Source organism: Serinus canaria, chromosome 6 (assembly GCF_022539315.1).
Source record: "Serinus canaria isolate serCan28SL12 chromosome 6, serCan2020, whole genome shotgun sequence".
NCBI lineage: Eukaryota > Metazoa > Chordata > Aves > Passeriformes > Fringillidae > Serinus > Serinus canaria.
Window position 1 is genome coordinate 3158217 of NC_066320.1, and position 20779 is coordinate 3178995.

General features: G+C 50.3%; 2 protein-coding genes across 4 annotated transcripts; both read left to right on the forward strand.

The window, feature by feature from the left end:
* Positions 1-265: 265 nt before the first annotated feature.
* NUDT13 (nudix hydrolase 13) lies at positions 266-11575 on the forward strand. Of its 3 annotated transcripts, none has more exons than XM_018923891.3 (10): positions 266-573; positions 4141-4374; positions 5753-5863; positions 6721-6860; positions 7362-7469; positions 7823-7929; positions 8745-8870; positions 9029-9140; positions 10302-10456; positions 11011-11575. In XM_018923891.3, exons 3-10 carry the CDS (start codon positions 5781-5783, stop codon positions 11203-11205), a joined length of 1026 nt encoding a protein of 341 aa, XP_018779436.3. In that variant the 5' UTR covers positions 266-573; positions 4141-4374; positions 5753-5780; the 3' UTR covers positions 11206-11575. The 3 variants fall into 3 exon arrangements, with proteins under 3 accessions (XP_018779436.3, XP_050832464.1, XP_050832465.1); XM_050976507.1 differs by having other exon boundaries at positions 4183-4374; XM_050976508.1 differs by lacking the exons at positions 266-573; positions 4141-4374; positions 5753-5863 and having other exon boundaries at positions 5900-6860; positions 7334-7469.
* Positions 11576-12947: 1372 nt separating this feature from the next.
* Positions 12948-17538, forward strand: LOC127059791 (killer cell lectin-like receptor subfamily E member 1). Its single transcript, XM_050976559.1, has 6 exons — positions 12948-13943; positions 15227-15605; positions 15957-16055; positions 16157-16341; positions 16542-16642; positions 16733-17538. Exons 1-6 carry the CDS (start codon positions 13854-13856, stop codon positions 16848-16850), a joined length of 972 nt encoding a protein of 323 aa, XP_050832516.1. The 5' UTR covers positions 12948-13853; the 3' UTR covers positions 16851-17538.
* Positions 17539-20779: the final 3241 nt, after the last annotated feature.

Below are 20779 nucleotides of genomic sequence, written 5' to 3' on the forward strand. Positions count from 1 at the left end.
CTGCGCATGCGCTGCCGCCACAGCCGCGGCTCCACGTGGGTCCGCTCGGTCTGGGGACAGCGCGCACGTGGGAGCGACCCGCCGGGACCGCCACCGGCCCGGGGGACACCGGCCCGGGGGACACCGCCCCGCCGGGACCGCCACCGGCCCGGGGGACACCGGCCCGGGGGACACCGCCCCGCCGGGACCGCCACCGGCCCGGGGGACACCGCCCCGCCGGGACCGCCACCGGCCCGGGGGACACCGCCCCGCCGGGACCGCCACCGGCCCGGGGGACACCGCGCACCTGGGACCGCCCCGCCGGTACCGCCACCGGCCCGGGGATCGGGCTGTGAGCTGGGAACAGCCCCCGGGACAAGGAGCTCGGAAGCACCGAGCCGAAGCGGTGTTTTTGGAGTAAAATTTGCCAGGAAAGGCTCGGAACGCCGGTCCCGCACCTTGCTGCCAGGGCAGCAGGGTTCAGCATCAGGGAATCAGTCAGGCTGGAAAAGAGTCCGGGATCATCGAGGCCAGCCTGGGAGGGCTGTGCTGCAGCGCTGTGAACCCTCTCGGGCACTTTAAAAAGCTGCCTGGGTGAGTTTTGCTCGGAAAGATCGATGCTGCCTCTAGGGTTTCACAAATAACCTGGTTTGGTTGTTCATTCCAGCGATTCAGTTGGAATCGGGGACATTCCTAAGCATTTTTCCCTGTCTCTTTAGATAAGGGCTTCAAGGAAAGGATCACCTCCTCACTAGCACAGCCAGCCTTCCATCTTTGCCCTTTCAAATCGTGGTCACTCCCAGCTGGAAATCTTCCACAACAACAGCAACAACAGAGAGCTGGCAAAGGCATAGCAGGGCCAAACCCCCCTCTAACACACGTTTTTAGCAGGGTGAGTGCCCTAAATACACCGCGTCCAGAAGAGGGACCTGGAGGCTGCAGCGTGATCCACAGCTGAGAGTTCTCCCTGTACCCGGACTGTCACCTCAGCTCCCCCCTGAAAAGACAAAACCTGGTGTTTTGTCCCATTTTGGGGGTGTTTTGTCCCATTTTGGGGGTGTTTTGTCCCATTTTGGGGGTTGCTGAGATGCAGCTGTCTCACAGGAGAAACAAACAAGGGCATGAGGTGAATGCGGTCGTTTCTTGTCCAGCTGTGGACCCAGATGTGTCCGCACAGCTGACGGCAGAGCAGGAAGAAGGCCAGTTTTTAGTGGAACTATCCATCAAAAAATAAGCCTTCCCTTCCTCTCATCCTGGTTGCCTTCCAACAGCAATACAACTCCTACAACTAGCAGGAAACTCTGGAATGTTATCCAAGCTGAGGCATCCAGCTAAAGCCCCATTATCCAAAGAGTCCCTAACATCTAGCCAGAGGTTTAGCAGCAGCTTCTGGAGATTTGGCAATACCTCACACGCTGGAGAGGCACAGGCAGATTTCTTCAAGCGAGGTCTGCTGCTTTCTCATCCTCTTTTGCACTCTCCAGGAGTTTTTGGGAAGTGAGGCAGGCAGTGGGGGACACCACCAAGTCCATCAGTACGGGGCTGAAGGCTCCAGCTCGTTAGATTTGATTAATGAGTCATATTTATATCAGTCCACATGAGCTCAAAAGGCCCAGCTGATTAAAAGGCCCATCATAAACATAACAGACAGGATTCTAACTTCACAGAAAAGCCAGATTTTGGGTGGTTTGCTTCTAAAATTTAATGATAGGGAGGGAAGGCTACTCATTAGCTTTCTCTTTAAAGAAGTGGTTTGTCTTTCCCTAAGCTTGTCCTAAAAAAGGGATTTTTTTTTCTTTCCAAAAAGTTCCTTGTGGCTTAACCACAAGTTTTTGATGTGAATTTGCTGGTTCCATGTATTTAAGGCAATTAACAGTTGTTTTACAAAGGCCAGCTGTTAGCAATTCTAATGCTTATTTCTGCTTATTGGGGGCAACTGGAGAGGCACAAAACAGAAAGAAAAAGCAAGATTAGTAGTATAACCACTAAAAACCACTATATTAGCCTGGAATTGCATTTTCCAGCTGCTTTTATGGCTTGGAAAAATCTTTTACCAACTCTTTACCTCAATGTGAGTATTTTACAATAGAAAATTTAAGAAAAATAATATAGATTTTTAGATATAATAGATTTAATATTAGATATAATCGGTTTAAAAAAATAATGATTTTAGCAACACAGGACCAAAGGTTTGCCTTGCTCTTGTCCATGTAAGAGATGATGTTCCTACTGCCTGTGTCCTCTTTGCCTGCTCCTTTGGTTTGCTCTTGCTGCATCAGGAGAGTTTCTGGGATTCACTTCCTCTGGGGCCCTGCCAAAAGCTGGAATTGGTAAGCTACAGAAAGCTGTCAGAGATGCATTTGTGTGTGCAGGCTCTCACTTCACTCCCAGAAATGCTCCCAGCACAGGGTACAATGTCTGCAAGGGACTGATATAAACAGTTTACAGATGCAACTTGCTCAACATGGAGCCCCAAAAATGCTTACAAAGAAACAAGTGCCAAACCAGCACCTGCTATTTGTGCTCCTTGGATTAAATGATTAAATGATTCAGTGACAAGCAAGCCTCTGTTTTGAAACCATCCCCCTTGCTGGCACGCTGCAGAAATCTCTAACAGGGCAGCCGAGGTGTGAATCCTGGGGGAGGAGGCACAAGGGATCTCTCACAGATTTCTTGGTTCCCCCCAGCTCAGGGCAGCACAAGCACAGACTCCAGTCTCATTCCTTATCTTCCCACGGCACACAGGTGGGCACGACTGAGCTCATCCAGACCGTGGGGGTTTGAGCTGCACCTGACAACGAGAGGCCAGAGCCCTGCCCTGGCTTTTAGTCCTTCCTGTGACAGGGTGCACTCACCAACACCTGCCTGCTCTGGGCTGAACCAGCTGGAGAGGCTGGCCCAAGATTTGCTGTCCCAAGCATGTCCCCCAGCAGCTTCCCTCTACAGCCAGCTCTTCTTGCAGGATCCATATCTGGGAGCAGTTAGGGTCAATAAATCTGTTAGTTTGTTTTAACAGCAGGGTGGATACTTCCCTTAGAGATTATATTTCAATCCTTTATCTTATTAAGGGAAGATGTGTTTTGTCCATTAATCCAATTAGCTCGCTGGATTAATAAGACTGGGCTTGCTCTATTTCAGGAAGCATAAAAATAGCAGTCAAGCATAATTAAAGCTAAACTTGTAAGTAACTCTGGTAACCAGAGCACTATTTCCCTGTTTATTATTTTTACAAGCTCTGCTCTCGGATTACATGACGTGAATTCTCGATTAGAACGGCTCAATTCATGACCAAAAAGCAACAGGCTGCCCTGAAAACATTTACTTTTTGTCTGTTTATAAAATTCTCTTTGTGCTAAATATAGTCAGGTAGGCTCCAACCCAGAATAATGTTTTCAATACTGGAGAGGAATCTGTTGGATTGCAAAGGAATGAAAGTGATTTGTCATTATTCTGACGTGCCCTGGCACAGGGTGCTCTCTGCTCAGAGCTGTTCAAATCCAGCTGTGGGTATTTGGGTGCTGGAGCACTGAACAGCTCCAGCCTTTGGATGTATCCAGCTGTTGGAATCTGAAATGCAAGGAACTCTCAAAACTTCGAGCCTGTAAACCAAAGCTTAAAATTAAACACAGGATTTGATCTGAGACCTTGGGAAAAACTTCCAAACTTAAGTGCTAAAAGCAAAAGTGTAGATCTGTAGTTTAAAACAAAAACACACTAAAGTAAGTAAAAAAATGTTTAGAGTTTTAAAGTTTAAGATATTTTTAAAAATCCTACAAAAATAAAAAATTAAAATACAATATTATAAGTTTATATGTCATAACATAACTAAAAAAGTGTACACTATAACATAAGCCCACAAAACAAAATATTTAAGGGTTAAGTCAAAAACATAGATATCCTTTTTAACAGTATTTTATCCTTATTAAGAATATTTTATCCTTAAAAAGTCTTAAAACTAAAAATCTTGTAACCTTCTAAACCATACCATAACAACATAAACCAAACTCACCCTTCCTACCTATATAAAAAAATTTAAAAAATAAACCACATCATCAAAAATAACTCCAAAAGTCCCATCTCAAACTCCTCCCAAAATTCCCCCACAAATAAATGATAACAAATAGTGCCCCGTGTGATTTTTGGCAACTTTTTCTATTCGAGGACGTGTGATCCTTTCCTTTAAACAACGCTCCCGTGCTGCAGATACAAAACCCAGAGAAGTTTGGCGTGGGGGAAAAAGGAGAACAGAGAAAGGAAGGAACAGGAAGAAGCGGCAGCCTGGGCAGAACTACAATTCCCAGCGCTCCCGGTGTGGGAAGAGTGGCTGGAGCGCAGCGGAGGGGCCGGCTGGGATCCGCCGCTGACCGGGGCCGGCCGGGCTCCGCACCCAGCGCAGTAAGTGCGGAACGCGCGGGGAAGGGCGGCCCGAGCCCGCTCCTGCCTCGCTGGAGTTTCTCCAAAGCTCGGGACAGCCTCTGGAGGTGGAGGCTTTGCTGTCTGGGAGTTTTCAGGGTCCCAGCCGAAGCGTGGCGCGGTGGTTCCTGGGGAGGAAGGGGTTAAGCGTCAGGTCGGGACACGAGCGCTCCCTTTGTCCCAGGCGGTGACAGCGCTGCCGCTCGTCCCGGGGCGAAGGCGGCGCTCCGGCTTCAGAGCCGCAAGTTCGCTCGCCGGGCTGAGAGTGACACACGCACGGGGCTGTCACCCCGCCAAACCCGCTGTGACACGGTCTGTGTGGCAGTCACCGTCCTCACCAGTGTCTGCACCAGCGTGCCCAGCTCCCACTGGCTTCCCCAAGGGATCGTCCCAGTCAGGGGGATCTGGGGCAGAGATGTCCAGAACCACAAGGCAAAGTCTCCACGTGCAAATAGGAACCTGTGCTGAGGCACCTCTCAGGCTGCCATCACTGACCTGAGCTGAAGGAAGAGCTCTCAGACTCTTCCTGGCACCTCTCAGGCTGCCACCACTGACCTGAGCTGAAGGAAGAGCTCTCAGACTCTTCCTGGCACCTCTCAGGCTCCCACCACTGACCTGAGCTGAAGGAAGAGCTCTCAGACTCTTCCTGGCACTGCCCTTGTGTGTGTAACAAAGCAAACCTGACTCCCTCCATAAAGGGGTTTGTGTTCTGGGGCTGCAGAGTGCAATGCTGTCAGTGATCACCAGGGATTGTGCACCACAGTTCACTTCTGTCTTAGGTCTCTGGCTATTTTTGACATCCTGGAGCCAAGGTCAGGCTTTCAGCCTGGGCTGAAAACATGGTGGGATTCTTTGGCACAAAAAGCGTTCGTAGCTGGAGATGATCCCACTCAGCTGCGACTGCTGCCCCCTGTCTGGCTCAGGGAATTCTCTTCCCCAGCTGATATTTTGTCTTTCACTCTCTCCTGGCATTAGTGCCTTTCCCACAGATCCACTGTGTGCTGCAATAGGATGTGTGGTTGGATCGAGGCCATTACAACTGTGGAGGAAACCAGCAGAAGAGCAGCCACCTTCTCTGCCCTTTTCCCCGGGGACTCAGGGATTTGGGAGAGGAAGGTCTAACCTAGACTTATAAGCAAGTTCTGTAAGAGCTGTGTACACTCAGAGATGGAAACAAACTGAGGTATCTTTAAGTTATCTTAAAACTGGCCTGAAATGGAGTTTGAAGTGTGACTGAAGTGATCATTTTAGAAAGCAGATTCTGCAGATGCTGTGAGAGGGAGCTTTACCTGGTTATTGCACCTCTTAAATCAAACTTAACCTTGCAGGGCTGCTGCATTACATTTTATTTTATTTTTAGGCAGAGACACCAGCTGTAGGTGTTGGTTATGGCTGCTGTGTATCAAGCACTGCACAGAGGAGTTTCCTCCCTCGCCTGCAGGTTGCACTCCACCTATGTGAGGAAAATGAGGTAAGTTCTCATCTGATTCCTGAGTACTGGGAGGCCAGAGCTTGGCACAAGCAGCAGCCCTGCCTCACCCTGACCTGGGGGTTAATCCTTCACCACTTCAGCCATCACAGAAATAATTGCTTTGTGAGCCCTTTGAAGGGTAACAGCCAAGGCCTCTGGGCTCCCTTCACCACTGTTAAGAACTGCTTCTCTCAGGCTGAAGCTCTGTTAATGATTGCCTGTCCTGCCTAGAGGGCTCCTACAACACCAGGAAGACTTGAGGTGGTGCTGCTCACCTCTTTTTAAATACTGCTTCAAGCAGCCTGGAAGGAGAAAATGCTGACACCCTTTTTCCAATGATTTTGTTTTTTCCTAACTCAGCTCCAGCCAGCTGTGCCCTAAGCCTTGGTTTTTACCCCTCACATCAGTGTGACAGGTACAACATAACACATGCAGCCTGATGGGAACCAGATTCAGCAGCAGAAGTGCTCAGCAAAACAGCATTTGGAGCCATCCAAATTCACAGAATATTCCAAGCTGGGAGGGATTGGGGTGTGTAGAGGGAAGATCAAGGTTTCCTGCGGCCTTTACAGCAGAGCTTTTGGATTGAGAGACTGGGTTACTGATCTTGCAACTCCAAACTTGAGAGTACTCATGTGGTAAGTAAGAACTGCAGTATTTTCTGCCTCACAAAGTTCACCAGAGGCTGCAGTCCACCAAAGAGTGACTCAGCTGTCTAAAGTCTCCAAGCACGTGGAATACCTCAAATCTGATCTGCCCATTCAGCCCCCCTGCTCTGTGCAAAATAAAGGCCTTCAAAAAAGCAAGAGTCTCAACACGATCTTCAATTTATCTTCCCAATCATTTTCTCACTGCAGATACTTAAATCAGTTAAAGGAAGAGGACAGCCTTTGTAGACAAGCTCAGACCTCAGGAACTTTCTACCTCTTTCACAATCTCTCCCCCTTCCTGCAGAAAGTTGGGAAGAAATATTTGGTACCACAGCTCAGTGCAGCAGGTAAGAAAGAAATCAGTGCCTCCAGAAAGAGACACCTGGTGGATCACACAGCTGAAATGAAACAGAGACACACACATGGTATCAGCCTGTTCTGTTCTGAGGTGATCAGGTTTAAACATTTGGAATTGTGCCTTTTGAAGAGAGAGCTGGCAGGAAAACAGACGAGGCCTTACTGACAAGCATCTTTTTGATGTAGGAATGTAGGGAAAGTTTTCTTTGAGAGAAAGCTATTGGCTGGTGCAGGACAAAACCAATGGGCAGCTGCTTCCCAGGCAGTACAACCCTGGGACCTTTAGCCTGACATGATCTAAACTTCCTACAGCTTAGGAGCAAAGTCAGATTTTTGGCTTCTGCCTGTGTGGGATCACTTGTCTGGTCCCCTTTCACACATGGGCATTCTGCCTTGAGCCAAGATTGCCTGTGCCTTGAGGATCCAGAGAGCAAACCCAGAGATGTTTTTGCTTTCATCACAGCTTTCTCTTCCCCTTTCCTGCTGCTCAGAGACGAGGCAGGTTCTGGAGAAGCTGCAGGAGGCCGAGCAGTGGATGGAGAAGTCGGTGCTGATCGGGTGTTCGGATGAGCACAGGGCGTGCTTCGCGCTGGATTTAGGTTGGGATGACTCCTCTTCCTCTCCCCGCTGCCAGCACCAGGGGATGCACTGGGATGGGGGAGATCCCTAATCCTTGGGAGAACCTGTCCTGCCAAGGAGGGCTGGGTTGGGTCTCTGTAGGGGCTGTTGTGAGCGTGGCAGGTTGTGGGCTGCACTGCTGCTCCTGTGCCTGTGTGGGCTGGGGGAGGCCACTCACATTTGGGAATGCTTCCCCTGATGTGGTTCACTTCCATGGAAACTCCCAGAAACTGTATATTGGAACAGCAAAGGGCATGAAATTGTAATAATGGCAATAATAGCTGAAATGATGAGATCAAATTTTCTTTTTTTCTTTTTTTTTCCCCTCGAACAGGAGCCTTGGATAAATCAGTCATTGAGTCAGAGCTGCAGGGATCATTTACTGACCTACGAAAGGCTCTCTTTGTAGTGGATGGGAAGGATTCTCCTCTGCTGGCTTCGGTATTGGACGGGGCTTTTTGCTTCAGGGAGCTGTGGTCTCTAACATCAACCCTTCTCCTCATCTCCCACATTGTTTTATGATCTAATATTGTGGAAGTACCTACTGTACACTTTCAGGAACTTAGATACAGACACACGATAAATTACAACAGTTTTCCCAAATTTGTAGTCCCACAAGGAAGATGCAAGGGAAAGAGAAACAGAAAAGTGACTTAAAAATGACTGCAGTAATTTATGCCATTTAGCTGAAATGTGCTAAATCACAGCAATCCCAGTTTGTCCTCAGCTCAACAACTATCAGGCAAACTGGGAATCACAAACAGACTTACACATCTTCTCTCAGAGCTGCTCTTTTAAAACCTCTCCCTTATAAGCTGGTGCCCTGTGTTTGGAAGCCCTAAGAAAATCAGCTGTCCTGACCCATGAGGAGAAATAACTCATGTTTCCTTTCCTGCTCTATTATGTTTGTGATGCCTTGGCTATTTTTTAAGAACATATTCAGGGCTGGAGACTCTTTAGAATAGTCCAGCTCCCACTACAACTCCTATTAGGTCCCAATAAACAGTACCTTGGGGGATCTGGTCCCACCTCCCCCAAACATTCAAATTTAGAAGCAGCAAACATGGATTACAGAATCCACTTTTCAAAGCACTGCCCGTACTTCATTCACCTTTCTGAGGCTTCCAAATGTAATCAGAGTTTATCCCCATGATTGCACATGAAGCATCATTCAGGGAGGCTGCTCTGAGTTATTTCTTCCCCCTAGGTGTATATATATATTAAAAAAATGAGTTTGTGCTCCTCTGTGTTGGCAGGCCCAGTCCCTCCTGCGCTGGCACGATTCCCACCAGTACTGCAGCAAATCTGGGCAGCCCACGGAGAAGAACCCAGCTGGCAGCAAACGTGTCTGCCACGCCAGTGGAGTCACTTACTACCCTCAGGTGAGCACAGGGGAGGGACACAGGGACAGCAGGGCAGCGCTGCTGGTTCACCCCTGGGGGATGCAGGAGAAGGGATCTGTGCCTAGCCAGGAAAAGCAAAAATTTGCACTTCCTTGTTTAGTCTGAAGCCTTGTTCTGCTTTGTGGTGCACGTGGCAGGTGTCTCCAGTGGTCATCACGCTGGTGTCCGACGGGAGCCGCTGCCTCCTGGCCCGCCAGCCCTCCTTTCCCCCGGGGATGTTCACGGCTCTGTCAGGCTTCTGTGACATGGGTGAGTGCTTGTGATCCAGCACAGTGGCCCTGGGCATGCAGGGTGTGGGGACATCTGTTTTCTTCATGGAGGAAAAAGCCCATTCTTTAGTCACATAACTTGTTTTTATACAGCTTTACAGACCTCGTGTGTGGCTCCAATTGGTCAGGAGCTCTCTTGCCAATTACTTGATTGGTAATTAACAATTTTGTTATGGTAATTGTTACCCTGTATTGATTGGTCACTCAAACCCCTGGTGTGTACATGCAGGAAAAGTTGTTGGTGAGAGATAGTTTTCATTTTTCTCTCTAAGGGTGCAAAAACAGTCTGTACAGGTGTGGTTGTTTTTTACCCAGGAATAGATTGTTATGCTAAGGAGCTGCTCACTGGGAACTTGCCAAATGCTGGCTTTGACAAGGGCTGCCAGCGACCCCAGGAGAACAGGCTTGATTCTATGAAGCCTTTCTTTAGGATTTTTCTGCCTTACTGCAACAGACATCAGCCAAATCCCTGTTCACAGAGGAGGATGGACACACAGGGGATCTGTGTCCCCATCCCCAGATGTGTTCAAGGCCAAGCTGGGAAAGCCTTTGAGCAGCCTGGTCTAGCAGAAGGTGTCCATGCTGACAGCAGGGGCTGGCAACTAAATGATCCTTAAAGTCTCTTTGGACCCAAACCAGTGTGTGATTCTATGATAGCTGGGAAAAAAAACACATTATATCTAAACAGATCAGTGTTTGCAGGCAGACAGAATTCAAAATAGCTGTTTTGTACCTGAGAGGAATGAGAATTATAGGTGTCTAGCAGTTGTTCTAGTCCCTGATAGCAAACATGAGCTTTAAACTTGCTGGGTTATAACCCCTGATCCTTTTAAAATCCATTTTGTGGCTCATGTGGTCTGGCTTAGAAGAAAAAAACGACAGACCTCTCATTACAGGAGGGAAAATGGCTTAAAATTGAATTGTTCTGTCCACCATCTGTATGTAGATGGGGCCAAAAATGTCTCTGGTGCCTGTGTTTATCAGAGGTTGATGAATTTAACGGAGCATCCTGCCAGCAAGCGTTTCCAGGGGAGCACAGCTGGAGCTCCTGCGGGTGGGAATGAGCGTGTCCTGCCTTTTCCTCGCCAGGATTCGCTGCCCTGAGGCCGGGCCGTGCTTGCCTGACTCGGTTTGGTTCTAGGTGAGAACGTGGAGGAGGCAGTGCGGCGAGAAGTGGCCGAAGAGGTGGGGCTGGAGGTGGAGTCGCTCCGCTACTCGGCTTCCCAGCACTGGCCCTTCCCCAGCAGCTCCTTAATGATTGCCTGCCACGCCCTGGTGGGAGCCCAGCGGGCTGAGGTGAGCGCCTCGGGCTCCCCGAGCTACTGCACTGCCTGCCTCAGGCAGCAAAACCTCCTTCAGTCCACAGAATGTAGTCAGGAGAGCATCAAACCCACTGTAAATGCAATTTTCCACTGGCTTTTTCTCCAAGTGCAGAAGAAACTTTGAAACAATCCCATCATCTCCTGTTGCAAGGTGCCAGATTTCACTCAGGTCACTTCTATACACAAGCCCAGAGCTCAACAGCCCTGGATTTTTCCCTCTGAACTTTGCAGAGGAGGTTGCCTCACACATTTGCCATGGAACACTCAGATCCCACCAGGTTAATTACTCTGCTCAGCCCCTTTGCTTTGCCACGACAGAGCAGGGTTGGTTTGTGGCTTCTCTAAGGAAGCCAGCACAACAAAATACTGGTGGATAGAAATATCCTTCCCCGGGCTGGCATCAGTGCCTAATTCAGGCGTGGATGTAGCACTCTGGGCATTCCAGAATGGGATCTCTGTGCAGGCAAGGTACTACTGCTCACATTCAAAGCTGATTTAAGGAACTGGTGCCCTCTGAATTCTTTCCAGATCAGTGTGGATACCCTGGAGCTGGAGGAAGCCCGTTGGTTTGGCCTGGAGGAAGTTGTGGAGGGTCTCAAGAGGGAGCCCAGCTCTTCCAAGCAACATGATGGTAGTTTTTTACCCTGGTTCCCTCCCAAACAGGCCATTGCTCACCAGCTGATCTGTGAGTGGCTTCAGCAGCAGACTGCCCAGACAGCTTAGGCAGGGCTTCATCCACTCTGTGATCCCACCAGAACTGTCAAAGTTCCACAGAAAAGCTTCCAAAGCCCATGGAGGCAAGGGCTCTGTCACAGTGAGGACAGCACCACACTGATGGCACTCAGACACACTAACCTACAAAGGTCTCTGAACTGGTCTGACAGGCCCATGGACACTGGATCACCTCTGAGATGCCATGGTTTGAAGTAAATGTACAATAAAATTCTAGTTCCAAAGCATCAAACTTGTTGTGACCAGCTGTCACTGACCCCATGGCACCAATGCTGCATTTTCCTCCATTTCTTCTGTCTTGGGTGGACACTGAATGCACCCTTTTTTCCCAGAACAAAAATAAAGAGAAAGTGGCACTGTCCAGTGTCTCTGTTTATATGCATCTGGGAGAGCTGTCAGAAACTAGAAGAAAATCCACTGCCTGTTTGCTCTCCTTTTCTTCTCTCTCTTCCTATTCAATCTTCTGTTTTCATATAAAATAACCTTTTTTTTTTTTTTTTTGTAAATGTTAAATGGGCTTCTACATTTTCCCCACTAGCAAGACAGTTTCTTCTGTCCCAAGAAAGAGAGAACAGAGCTATCTGGTGGTGGAGAGGGGAAGAGCAAGACATTTTAGAAGACCACAGCTAATGCAAAGGTGACAGGAACTGCTAGGACAAGAACTGCACTTAGAAAAATCTTGAAAGGATCAGGGACTCTTACCCTAAGGCCAAAGTCTGAGCTGCTCTGATTTCACTGATGAAATGGTGCCACCTCTCTGGAGGAAGAACAACAAGGGAACCATCTGGACAAGGAAAGCTTAGTGAAAGAGACACTTCAGGGAAAGGATATTCGACCTGCTGCTGACTTGGGCTGACAGTCCTTTCTGCCTGCTTGGTCAGAGCTCAGATGCCAAAAGTGCAAAGCCAGGTGCTTGAAGGGGGGCAGGGATGTGTCCCTGGCTGCCACCACTGGGATTCACTGCAGGAGAGCAGTGATAAAAATCTGCAGTCCTGACACCTGAGCAGCAAGTAAAAAAATAAGTCTTCCACACCTCTGAGACACACTGTGTTTGCTTTGGTTACTTTTACTTAGGAGGTTGGGAGGGGATTCCTTCAGGCCATGGTGGCATGTACAAATACCCTCCCTGGTATTTTAGTTACCAGTAGAAGTCTTTTCAATCCGCCCAAATAGGGAATTTTTTGGCAGAGCTAAAACAGCCATGTGATTGTTACAAGATAACAGCCATGTAATTGTTACAAGATAACAATCACATGGCATCTTTGGAAAAGCATTACGTTTTAAACTGGTTTACAAAATCATCAGTCCAAGCCCTTGTGACTTAGTTAGGAAACAACTTTGGTGGCCTCCATTCCTGATGTTAATCTAGCAGGAGTGATGATAGGCAGTACCCCACCCTGAGCAGGACAGAAAAACAAGGTGAGAGATATTGTCCTCACTTGTATTTGCCTCAGAAATCTGTCTGAAGCCTGAAGAGCACTCACTGCAGTCAAGATAGGATGTGCTCCATAAAGGCAAGTGACCTAGAAAAAGGAGCAGGCAATTCCTGACAACTGAGGCTTCCTCCCCAAAACACAGCAGGGTTTTCCCATGGAAAAGGTGCCAGGCGGGCAGAAGGGCTGGAAAGACAAGTGCCTGCTAAAGAAGGCAGGAGCCTCCCCTGAAATGGAGAATGCAAACCCTCCCCCCCCTCCGAATTGCTATGAATTTTAAATTAAGGGGCTCTCAGGCAAAAAATATGAGAGCAGGAAATAACAGTTCTTTAATAGGGAAGGGGGGAAAAAACCATAAAAGGATAAAATAAAACAATGCAATACACTAGAACAACACTGACAGAGTCAGAACTCAACCTGACACCGTTCGTTAGTCAGGGTATTGGTAGCAGTCCAGTTGGAAAAGTGGCTGCAGCCCTCCTGGAATGTCAGATGTGGTTCTGCTGGAGCAGGGGGGTCCTGTAGAGAAAGGGTGTATTCTTCCTCTGCAGATCCGTGGAAGTAGAAGCAGCTGCTGTTCCTCTGGGAAATCCAGTGGGAAGCCGTGCTGGGTTGTCAGAACCTCCAGATTATATCTGAGTAGCAATGCTTGGCTCCTCCCTCTGGGCAGAGCATCTCCCAGTGGGATGTTCTTATCAGTCATGTAGTGACATTCAATAGCTTGTTATCAGCAGATACCCCTCCTGAGAGAGGAGTGGTTGTGATCACTCAGGCAGAGAGATAAGGAGAATTGCCCATTTGACACCAGACAACTGCCCTACAGATGGTAACAGAATACATCTTGCCTTGCAATCTGGAACACATGATCGCAATGCCCCAGGAGGCCTCCAATCAGCACATCTCCCACCAGCTCATCTCTATTCACATAAAACAGACCTAACAAAGTCCCTCTCCTGGAAAGCTCGCTCACCAGCTATGATTCGTGATCCCTGGCAAACATGCTGCCTGTCTTGGATCACAACCAGGCCCTTTTCCAACTGCTCGTGCTCCCTGCCTACATGCTCTCTTTGCACTAGCCCCAAGCCAGGCTCCCTCCCTCGCCTCCTGGTTGCACCCCTATTGGCAGCTCCTCTGTGCTCTGTGTTGTCAAACCGGCCACAACCCCTCCCACTCATGCATTGGCTCTAAGCTACAGCGGCACTGGCCATGCGCGTTGTGTCTGGCCGGGAGCGGGGCGGCGGCGGCACCTGGAGCTCGGCGAGCCGGCAGCGGAGCTTGGAGGAGGCTGCAGCCCAGGTGGGACCCGCGATCGGTCGGTGCTGCCCCAGATCGGGGCTCGCTGCGGGCGGAGGGGGCCGCGCTGAGGGGCGGGGGGTTCTGGCGAGTTCCTTGTGCCTGCTTCCCCCGTTCACAGGTGTGAAAAACAGAATTAATTGCTTAGAGTTCTAAAAAGTTTAATAATAATAATAATAAAGATAGTAATAGTAGTAGGGTAAAAAAAGGACAATAGTTCCAGTGCTGGGTGCTTCTGGCCAACAGACAAAGAACATATGTCTGTATACAAACAGTGTTATCTTTATACTGTTACCTTGCTGAGATTCATGTACAGACATGTGTTTCATGCATTATTCAAACATTCTTTCGAACTTTCTGATGTTTTCAAAACTCCTTTTTCTGACTTCACTCATCTCCATGACATCCTAGCCATACGGTCAAAATATTTCATTTCTTCTTGTGTCTCCATCCTGCTGTTTCACATCCTCTGGTAAGATTTTAATATGTCCTCCTTAATTTTAACACGGTATTCTGTAATAGTCCTCCAGTGCTCTAGTTTATGTCACTGTTATCTTTTCTCTAGGACAGGATGGTCAGTGGATGACCTTACACTGTTTTTAGTCACACAAAAGCCTTTTTCACATCTGAAGTTTTACTCAGGTCCATTACAAAGTACATTAATCACACTTTTATTTCCCTAAGCGATACATAGATATTATATTCATGACACTACAATTTCTGTGAGCAATACATTGCATACTTAAGATGACAGACTATATGATACTGACACGCAGCTAGAAAGAGTTATAATTGATACTATATCTAAATAGCTATAATAATTAACAACATGCATGGGATCATATTTAAATGCGAAAGCTAAAATTACCTGGCCATTTTTCACACAGGCAGGGAGCTCCAGCGGCCGTGCCGGCACTCGGTGTGCCCGGGCTCCAAGGCGCCGGGGCAGGGAATGCGGGCCACAGCGGTGAGCAGCCCGGGGCCGCTGTTTCTTGTCCCTAGGCAGGCGGACTCCGAGCCGCAGCTGCTCCGGGCCAGCAGCAGCCGGCAGCTCGCAGGCGCTCTCAGCGCCCGTCCCGGCACGGAGCTGGGCTGCAGCGGCTGCAGAGCCCCAGGGGCCGCGGCTGCGGGCACCGGAGAGCTGCCGGAGGCTGCGCTTGTCTCCGCAGCTGCTGCCGCACCTCTGGGCAGCGGGGAGAGCGCAGCCAGAGCTGGCAGCGCCCTCCTGAGCCTCGGCGTCCCGCAGGGCCGGCACCGGCAGTGACCTCTCATCGTGTCCCTTTCAGGGTGCCATCAGCGCCGGTGTAAAGCTGTTCCCGAGGCCGAACTCCCAAAGGCTCCTGATGTCTCGGGAACCAGGTGCTGTTTGTTCCAGGCAGAGAGATGGCGCCTGTGAGCTGGAGGAGAGTGAATCCTGTCCCATTCCTGGAGCTGTGAATGAGCCCCAGCATCTCCAGGAGGGAGCAGCAGCCGGGGTTCCACACTTGCCTGGGGCGCAAGAAGCCTCTTGGCATAAGCAGGGGGATATCACTTGGGAGCGTGCAGTGAGTGCAGATGTGGAGAATGGATCCTGCACCAGGGATGGGAGTGTGAGGGAGCCCGTGATTCTCCAGGGCACATCAGCAGCCAATAAAGAACACAAAAGGAACCACAGAAGATTCCTGGGTGAGTGCAGGGCCACCCCTGTGGCCTACAGGGAGGGGACATTGTCATCTCGCAAGCACAGGGCTGGTGTGTGGCTGCTTCCCGAGATCTGGAAGAAGCTTCAGGCTCTGCTGGGCCCCATCAGTGGCTGGAAGCAAGAGCCCCAGCTGCCCCCAAGGCTGTGCAGTTCTCCTGCTGTAGCCTGTCCCCACAGCTGTGTCCATGGCTGTGTCCAGGCTCTTGGCTCTCTGGCTGCCAGCTGAGTGAGGCCCACACTGGCTCAGGGCTCCCTGCTCTGCTCCCTGGCCATGGGCTGAGCAGATTGCAGGGCCGGCTCTGCTTCTGGCAGCCAGCAGCTCTTTCCTGCTCCAGGTGAATGGTTCAGGTCCCATCCCGTGGGCACGGCGGTGCTGATTCTGCTGCTCCTGGTGCTGGTGCCGGCTTTGGGGGTGGCCTTAGCTGTTCAGTCAGGTAAGGGAGGGGCAGCAGCCTGGGCCCAGCCCCTCGGGGCAGAGCGGGCTCCCTGCTCCCTGCAGAGGGAATCCTCAGACCTTCTCCTCTTTCCCCTGTAGCAGCACCACAGGTTCCGGTTACACCTGCGACTCCACAGTGTGTTCTGGGCTGTCCCTCTGGCTGGGTCGGCTACAATGGGGTCTGCTACTACTTCTCAAGGGATTACAGCACCTGGGAGCAGGCTCAGGAACGCTGCTCCCAGCTCAATGCCTCCCTGGCCATTGCCAAGGATGAGGAGGCCATGGTGAGTGAGGGGCTGCGGGCGGTGTGGGGTGGCTGAGGGGAGCCTGGGGGTGCTCCGGGGCCGGGCTCGGTGCTCGTAGGGCCGGGGCTGCAGCCCCGGGCCGGGGCCTTGCAGGGAAGGAGCCTCGGCGGGCGGGGGCAGCCCCGGGCACGTGTCCCCCCGAGGGGCCGGGGCAGCTCCCACTCCTCTCTCCTGGGCAGGATTTGCTCTTCCGCCTCCGCGGGAACGGCGATTTCTGGCTCAGGCTGCGCAGACGGGGCGAGCGCCTGCAGTGGGAGGACGGCAGCAGCTACAGCTCCCGGTGAGTGCCGGGGAGCCGGGCAGGGCCTGGGGGGACAGGGACACAAGGTGTTCCCCTGGCAACCGGCGCTGGCTCTGCTCCTCCCTGCAGGGTTCCTGTCCTCGGCAATTCCGACTGTGTGTACCTGGCTGACAGGAAAAGATTCAGGAGTGAGTTCTGCTCCAATGAGCGGCCGTATGTCTGCAGCAAGGCCCAAGCTCCCCTGTAACAGGGGCTGCAGAAAGGACCTTCTCCACGCTGGGCAGTGCCCGCTTCACCTCTGAGCCCAGCACCGGGCTGCCCTTCCTCAGCTGCACCCTGTGCCTTGCACTTCCTCTCAGGGTCACCTCAGTGCCTCTTCATCCCCAGTGCCAGCGCTGGGCTGGGGCTGCAAAGGAAAAGTCTCTGCAATCCCTCTTCCACCGATGCTGCCTGGAGTGAGGGCGTTGCCCTCATGACACAACAAGCTCCAATGGGAAATCCAGATCTGCCTGGCCTCTAGGAAATCATCACAAACTGGCCTGAATGTGACACTTTTGGACTGTCTTTGGAAGAGGAGGAAGAACCGCTGACACGTGCTGAGCAGGAATCCGACTTTTGGCATCAGGCACCTGACTGTGGAGAATAGTCTGCTGTCTGTCTATCTGTCTGTCTGCTGTGAAGGATCTGACTGTCCTCCTGTGGGAGCAATCCCAGGCTGGAGCAGGACAAGGATTTGCATCTCGGAGGGAGAAGCAGTGACATCATGTGACTGTAACCCCCATCCCCACTGTGTGGGGAGGGGAGAGGGAGGGAACTGGGGACAAAGTGAAGCCCAGAACGGAGAGAAGAGTGTGGAGAACGTGCATTTTTAGGATTTGGCATACATCTCATTCCCTTGCTCTTATTTATTTGATAATAAATTCAATCAAATTTAATTTTCCGCAGTCCTCGCCTGCTCTTCCCGTGATGGGTGAGAGATCTCTGGCTGCCTTTATTGAGAGCCCTGAGCCTTTCCTGCTGTGCTCTGTTGCCTGCCCAGGGGCAGGAGGAGAGGCACAGAGCGCTTTTGCTGGCCCCGGGCACCTGGCCTGGCCGAGCCCAAGAATTCCTGCCATCATCCCCTGCACCATTACCCAGTACCACGGCGGCTCAGCCTGCGGCTCCAGGAGTTCAGATTGGGAAAATGGGAGCGAGGGAGAGGAGGCAGCCGGTGCCAGTGGGTGAAATGTCTTTGCTGGAGCTGGCAGGGAGAGGAGGAGGGGGAAAATGGAGCAAAGTAAAGGGGAGAGAAAGAGGGACGAGGTGGTGGGGAAGGCCACGGGGCAGGCCGGCATTTTGCTTTCCGATCTGTGCGAGGAAAGGAAGAGCTGTCAAATCCATGCGGGAAAAGAGGGGAGAAACTGCAGGTGGTGGAAATCAACGACAATTGAGATTCATTTGATCTGCCTGAACTGCAAAAGCCAACAGTCTCCGAGCACCACCAGCGTTGCGATGTGCCTTGCCCTGCCCCTGCCCTGGCTGCAGCAGCTGCCTGCTGGGACGGGCCCTGTTCCCTGCAAGAGCTGCACCGAGGGACTACTGGGGCAGTGCTGGTTAAGAAGTGAGCAATGGGAAAGGGTGGGCATTGTGAAGGGAACAAAATAGAATGGCATAAGAAAATTAATAACAGAACTGCACCAGGAACGGCCACTGACTGCTGCCACTAAAGGAGCTGAGCTGAGGGAAGGCCACACGATTCCATTTCCACACGGAAATGGTGGGACTTGCCTTCTCCTTTCTTAATAACCATCAGTGGCATTTCTAAGGCCAGCAGGTACACTCAGAGATATCCAGCAGGTACACTCAGAGATATCCAGTTTTACGCTGGGAAAACTGGTGCTGGCATCAGCTGTGACAAACATCAGGAAGAGCACAGGAGCAGAAATAGAGATTTCCCAGCTCCCTCCCAGCGAGAACAGTATCAGCACAGGAACAGAAAATGCTGATATTGGGACCGGACCCACTGGTCCCTGTGCTCAGCTGGAGGTAGCATCCTTTAGGTAGTGCTATCCGGTGTTTTTACCCATAGAAATACTGCACAGGGATGCAGAAGACTTACTAGCATATTAAAAAGAAGCTGAAAGACCAGGAAGGATGACACTTGGGACAGGGACAGAAGCAAATTCACACATCATATGACAGTTAAATATGGCTGCTGTGAGTATGCAGCATGGAGGACAGCTAGATTAAACTAGAATATATTCCAAAACTATTTGGCCTTATAACTGCAGCTAAGGTAAATAACCCTCACCAATTAAAAAAAAAAAGGAAATATACTTGGAACTAATTTGGATCACCATCCCTGCAGCCATGGGGTATCATGACTCCTTTTCCCCACCAAACTACAAAGGCTTTCTTGGAAATCTCTTTTTCTGTTTCCTACCTGCAACAGTGCTCAAGTTATCTGTGTGATCTTTCTGAATGAACTGAGCTTTACCTTCACATCAGCTCTGCTCCTCACTTCCCAGCCTCGTGCCCTTGGGAATTTCCACCTGGGAGCGCTGGCCTGCGGAAGGAGAGGCTCTGTTCCAAACACCCACACTTTGCAGGAGTACCCCACGATGGGATGTTCTCCTGCCTGGACTAATCCCAGGACTAATCTCAGCTCCAGCTGAAAAACCTGGCAGTTGTTAAGGGCTCTTGGCCATGGCATGGCCCCACCCAGCTGATTCCCAGCCTGGCAGCACAGTGGGAACACATTCCCAGCCCTGGCAGTTTTTTCCATCCCGCTGCAAGGAGCCGAGTTGTTCCCAAGTGTTCCTGCAGGAATCCAGGCCCAGGTGTCTGTGGGGTCTGGAATGGCTCTCTTGGGGCTACGTGGGGGTGACTGTGGGATTTGGGAGGGGGCCTGAGGTGTGGGGGTGTCTCTGGGATTCATGTTTTTTTTCCCCTCATATTTCCCACCCTTTTCTCCTCACCTTTCTAGAGCTTTCCTGCTTCCTAGAGGCCACCTTTTCACCATTATGCCATCTCCTTTTTTAACTCTTCCCTGCCTTTATCTGCTACCTTTTTTTCCATTTTTTCCCATTTTTTCCCCTGCTCTTTTTTGCTGCCTTTTTGCCCCATTTTTTCCTCTGTATTTTTCTCCACCCTTTTCCCCATGCCTTCTCTTCCTGCCATATTTTTCCACCTTCAATCCCACTTTTTCCCCCACCTTTTTTTGCCCCTCAATATAAATCCCTCAAATGATGGAATCAATAGGGATTTCTGCCAATTTAAACCCTAAAAGTAAGTCACAACAGAGATTCCTTGGCAATTTACACTGAAAGATGATGAAAATTGAAGGTTTGGTCTCATTTCAAACTGATAATATCCCATCATAAAGAGTGTTCCCTGATCTATTTCTGCAAGAAAATGGGGATTCCCCATCCATTGATATCCCTGAAATAATGGCCAAGGCAGGGTTTCTTTCAGCTGACAGCCTTAACACTGCAGGTGAATGGGGATTCCCCCATTGAAACACAGACAATAAGGAAAATTACCCAGTTAAACAACTTCAGAACACACTTTGACAGAAATCCATTGAAAGGGAACCACACACCACCTGTCTTCCCTAATTCATTCTATCAGGCTTCCTTCACTAAAAACACTCTCAGAATTAAAAGTGGAGATGCCTTGTGTGTCACCTCAAAGCAGTGAAAGAGGCAGCATTGAAATGCTTCTCCTTCCATGGCAAACTCTCCTAGGAGCACTCCCAGAGCCTTGCAGGGCTCCACTGTGAAGCTGCTGAACAAATGGAAATAGTTGGGATGAGCACAGCCCTAGACAAATCCCAGCCCCACTGATGGAAAAGTCAGATTATCCAAGCAGCAGCATCAGCTGGAGTGTTTCCAAAAGAGCAACTTTGTTCTGACCCTCAGCTCAGGAGTTCTCCTCATGCACTAAGGGAGTCCTTCCATCTGTTTGGACCTTGTGTACAGCACAGGCCACACAGCAGTTCAATGTGATCATGTTCTTCAACTCAATTATGTTTTAAAGTATCTAAACTTGATCTAACTACTCATCAGTGGAGAATTTTATGTATTTTCAGTGTAAATTACCTTCCCTGGTCAAACACCAATCCTTCCCAAGGTTCAAGAACCTCTGTTTTCCACCACTAACTGCTCATTATCCTTGTCTCAATTAAAACACCTCTGT

What these genes read in the sequence shown, in the direction of transcription:
- LOC127059791 (XM_050976559.1), top strand. Translation starts at nt 13,854, where the DNA reads ATGCGCGTTGTGTCTGGCCGGGAGCGGGGCGGCGGCGGCACCTGGAGC. An exon ending in TGGAGGAGGCTGCAGCCCAG is followed by an intron (nt 13,944 to 15,226) that starts GTGGGACCCGCG and finishes TGTCCCTTTCAG; the next exon opens with GGTGCCATCAGCGCCGGTGT. An exon ending in GAACCACAGAAGATTCCTGG is followed by an intron (nt 15,606 to 15,956) that starts GTGAGTGCAGGG and finishes TTCCTGCTCCAG; the next exon opens with GTGAATGGTTCAGGTCCCAT.
- NUDT13 (XM_018923891.3), top strand. Translation starts at nt 5,781, where the DNA reads ATGGCTGCTGTGTATCAAGCACTGCACAGAGGAGTTTCCTCCCTCGCC. An exon ending in ACCACAGCTCAGTGCAGCAG is followed by an intron (nt 6,861 to 7,361) that starts GTAAGAAAGAAA and finishes CCTGCTGCTCAG; the next exon opens with AGACGAGGCAGGTTCTGGAG. An exon ending in GTGCTTCGCGCTGGATTTAG is followed by an intron (nt 7,470 to 7,822) that starts GTTGGGATGACT and finishes CCCCTCGAACAG; the next exon opens with GAGCCTTGGATAAATCAGTC.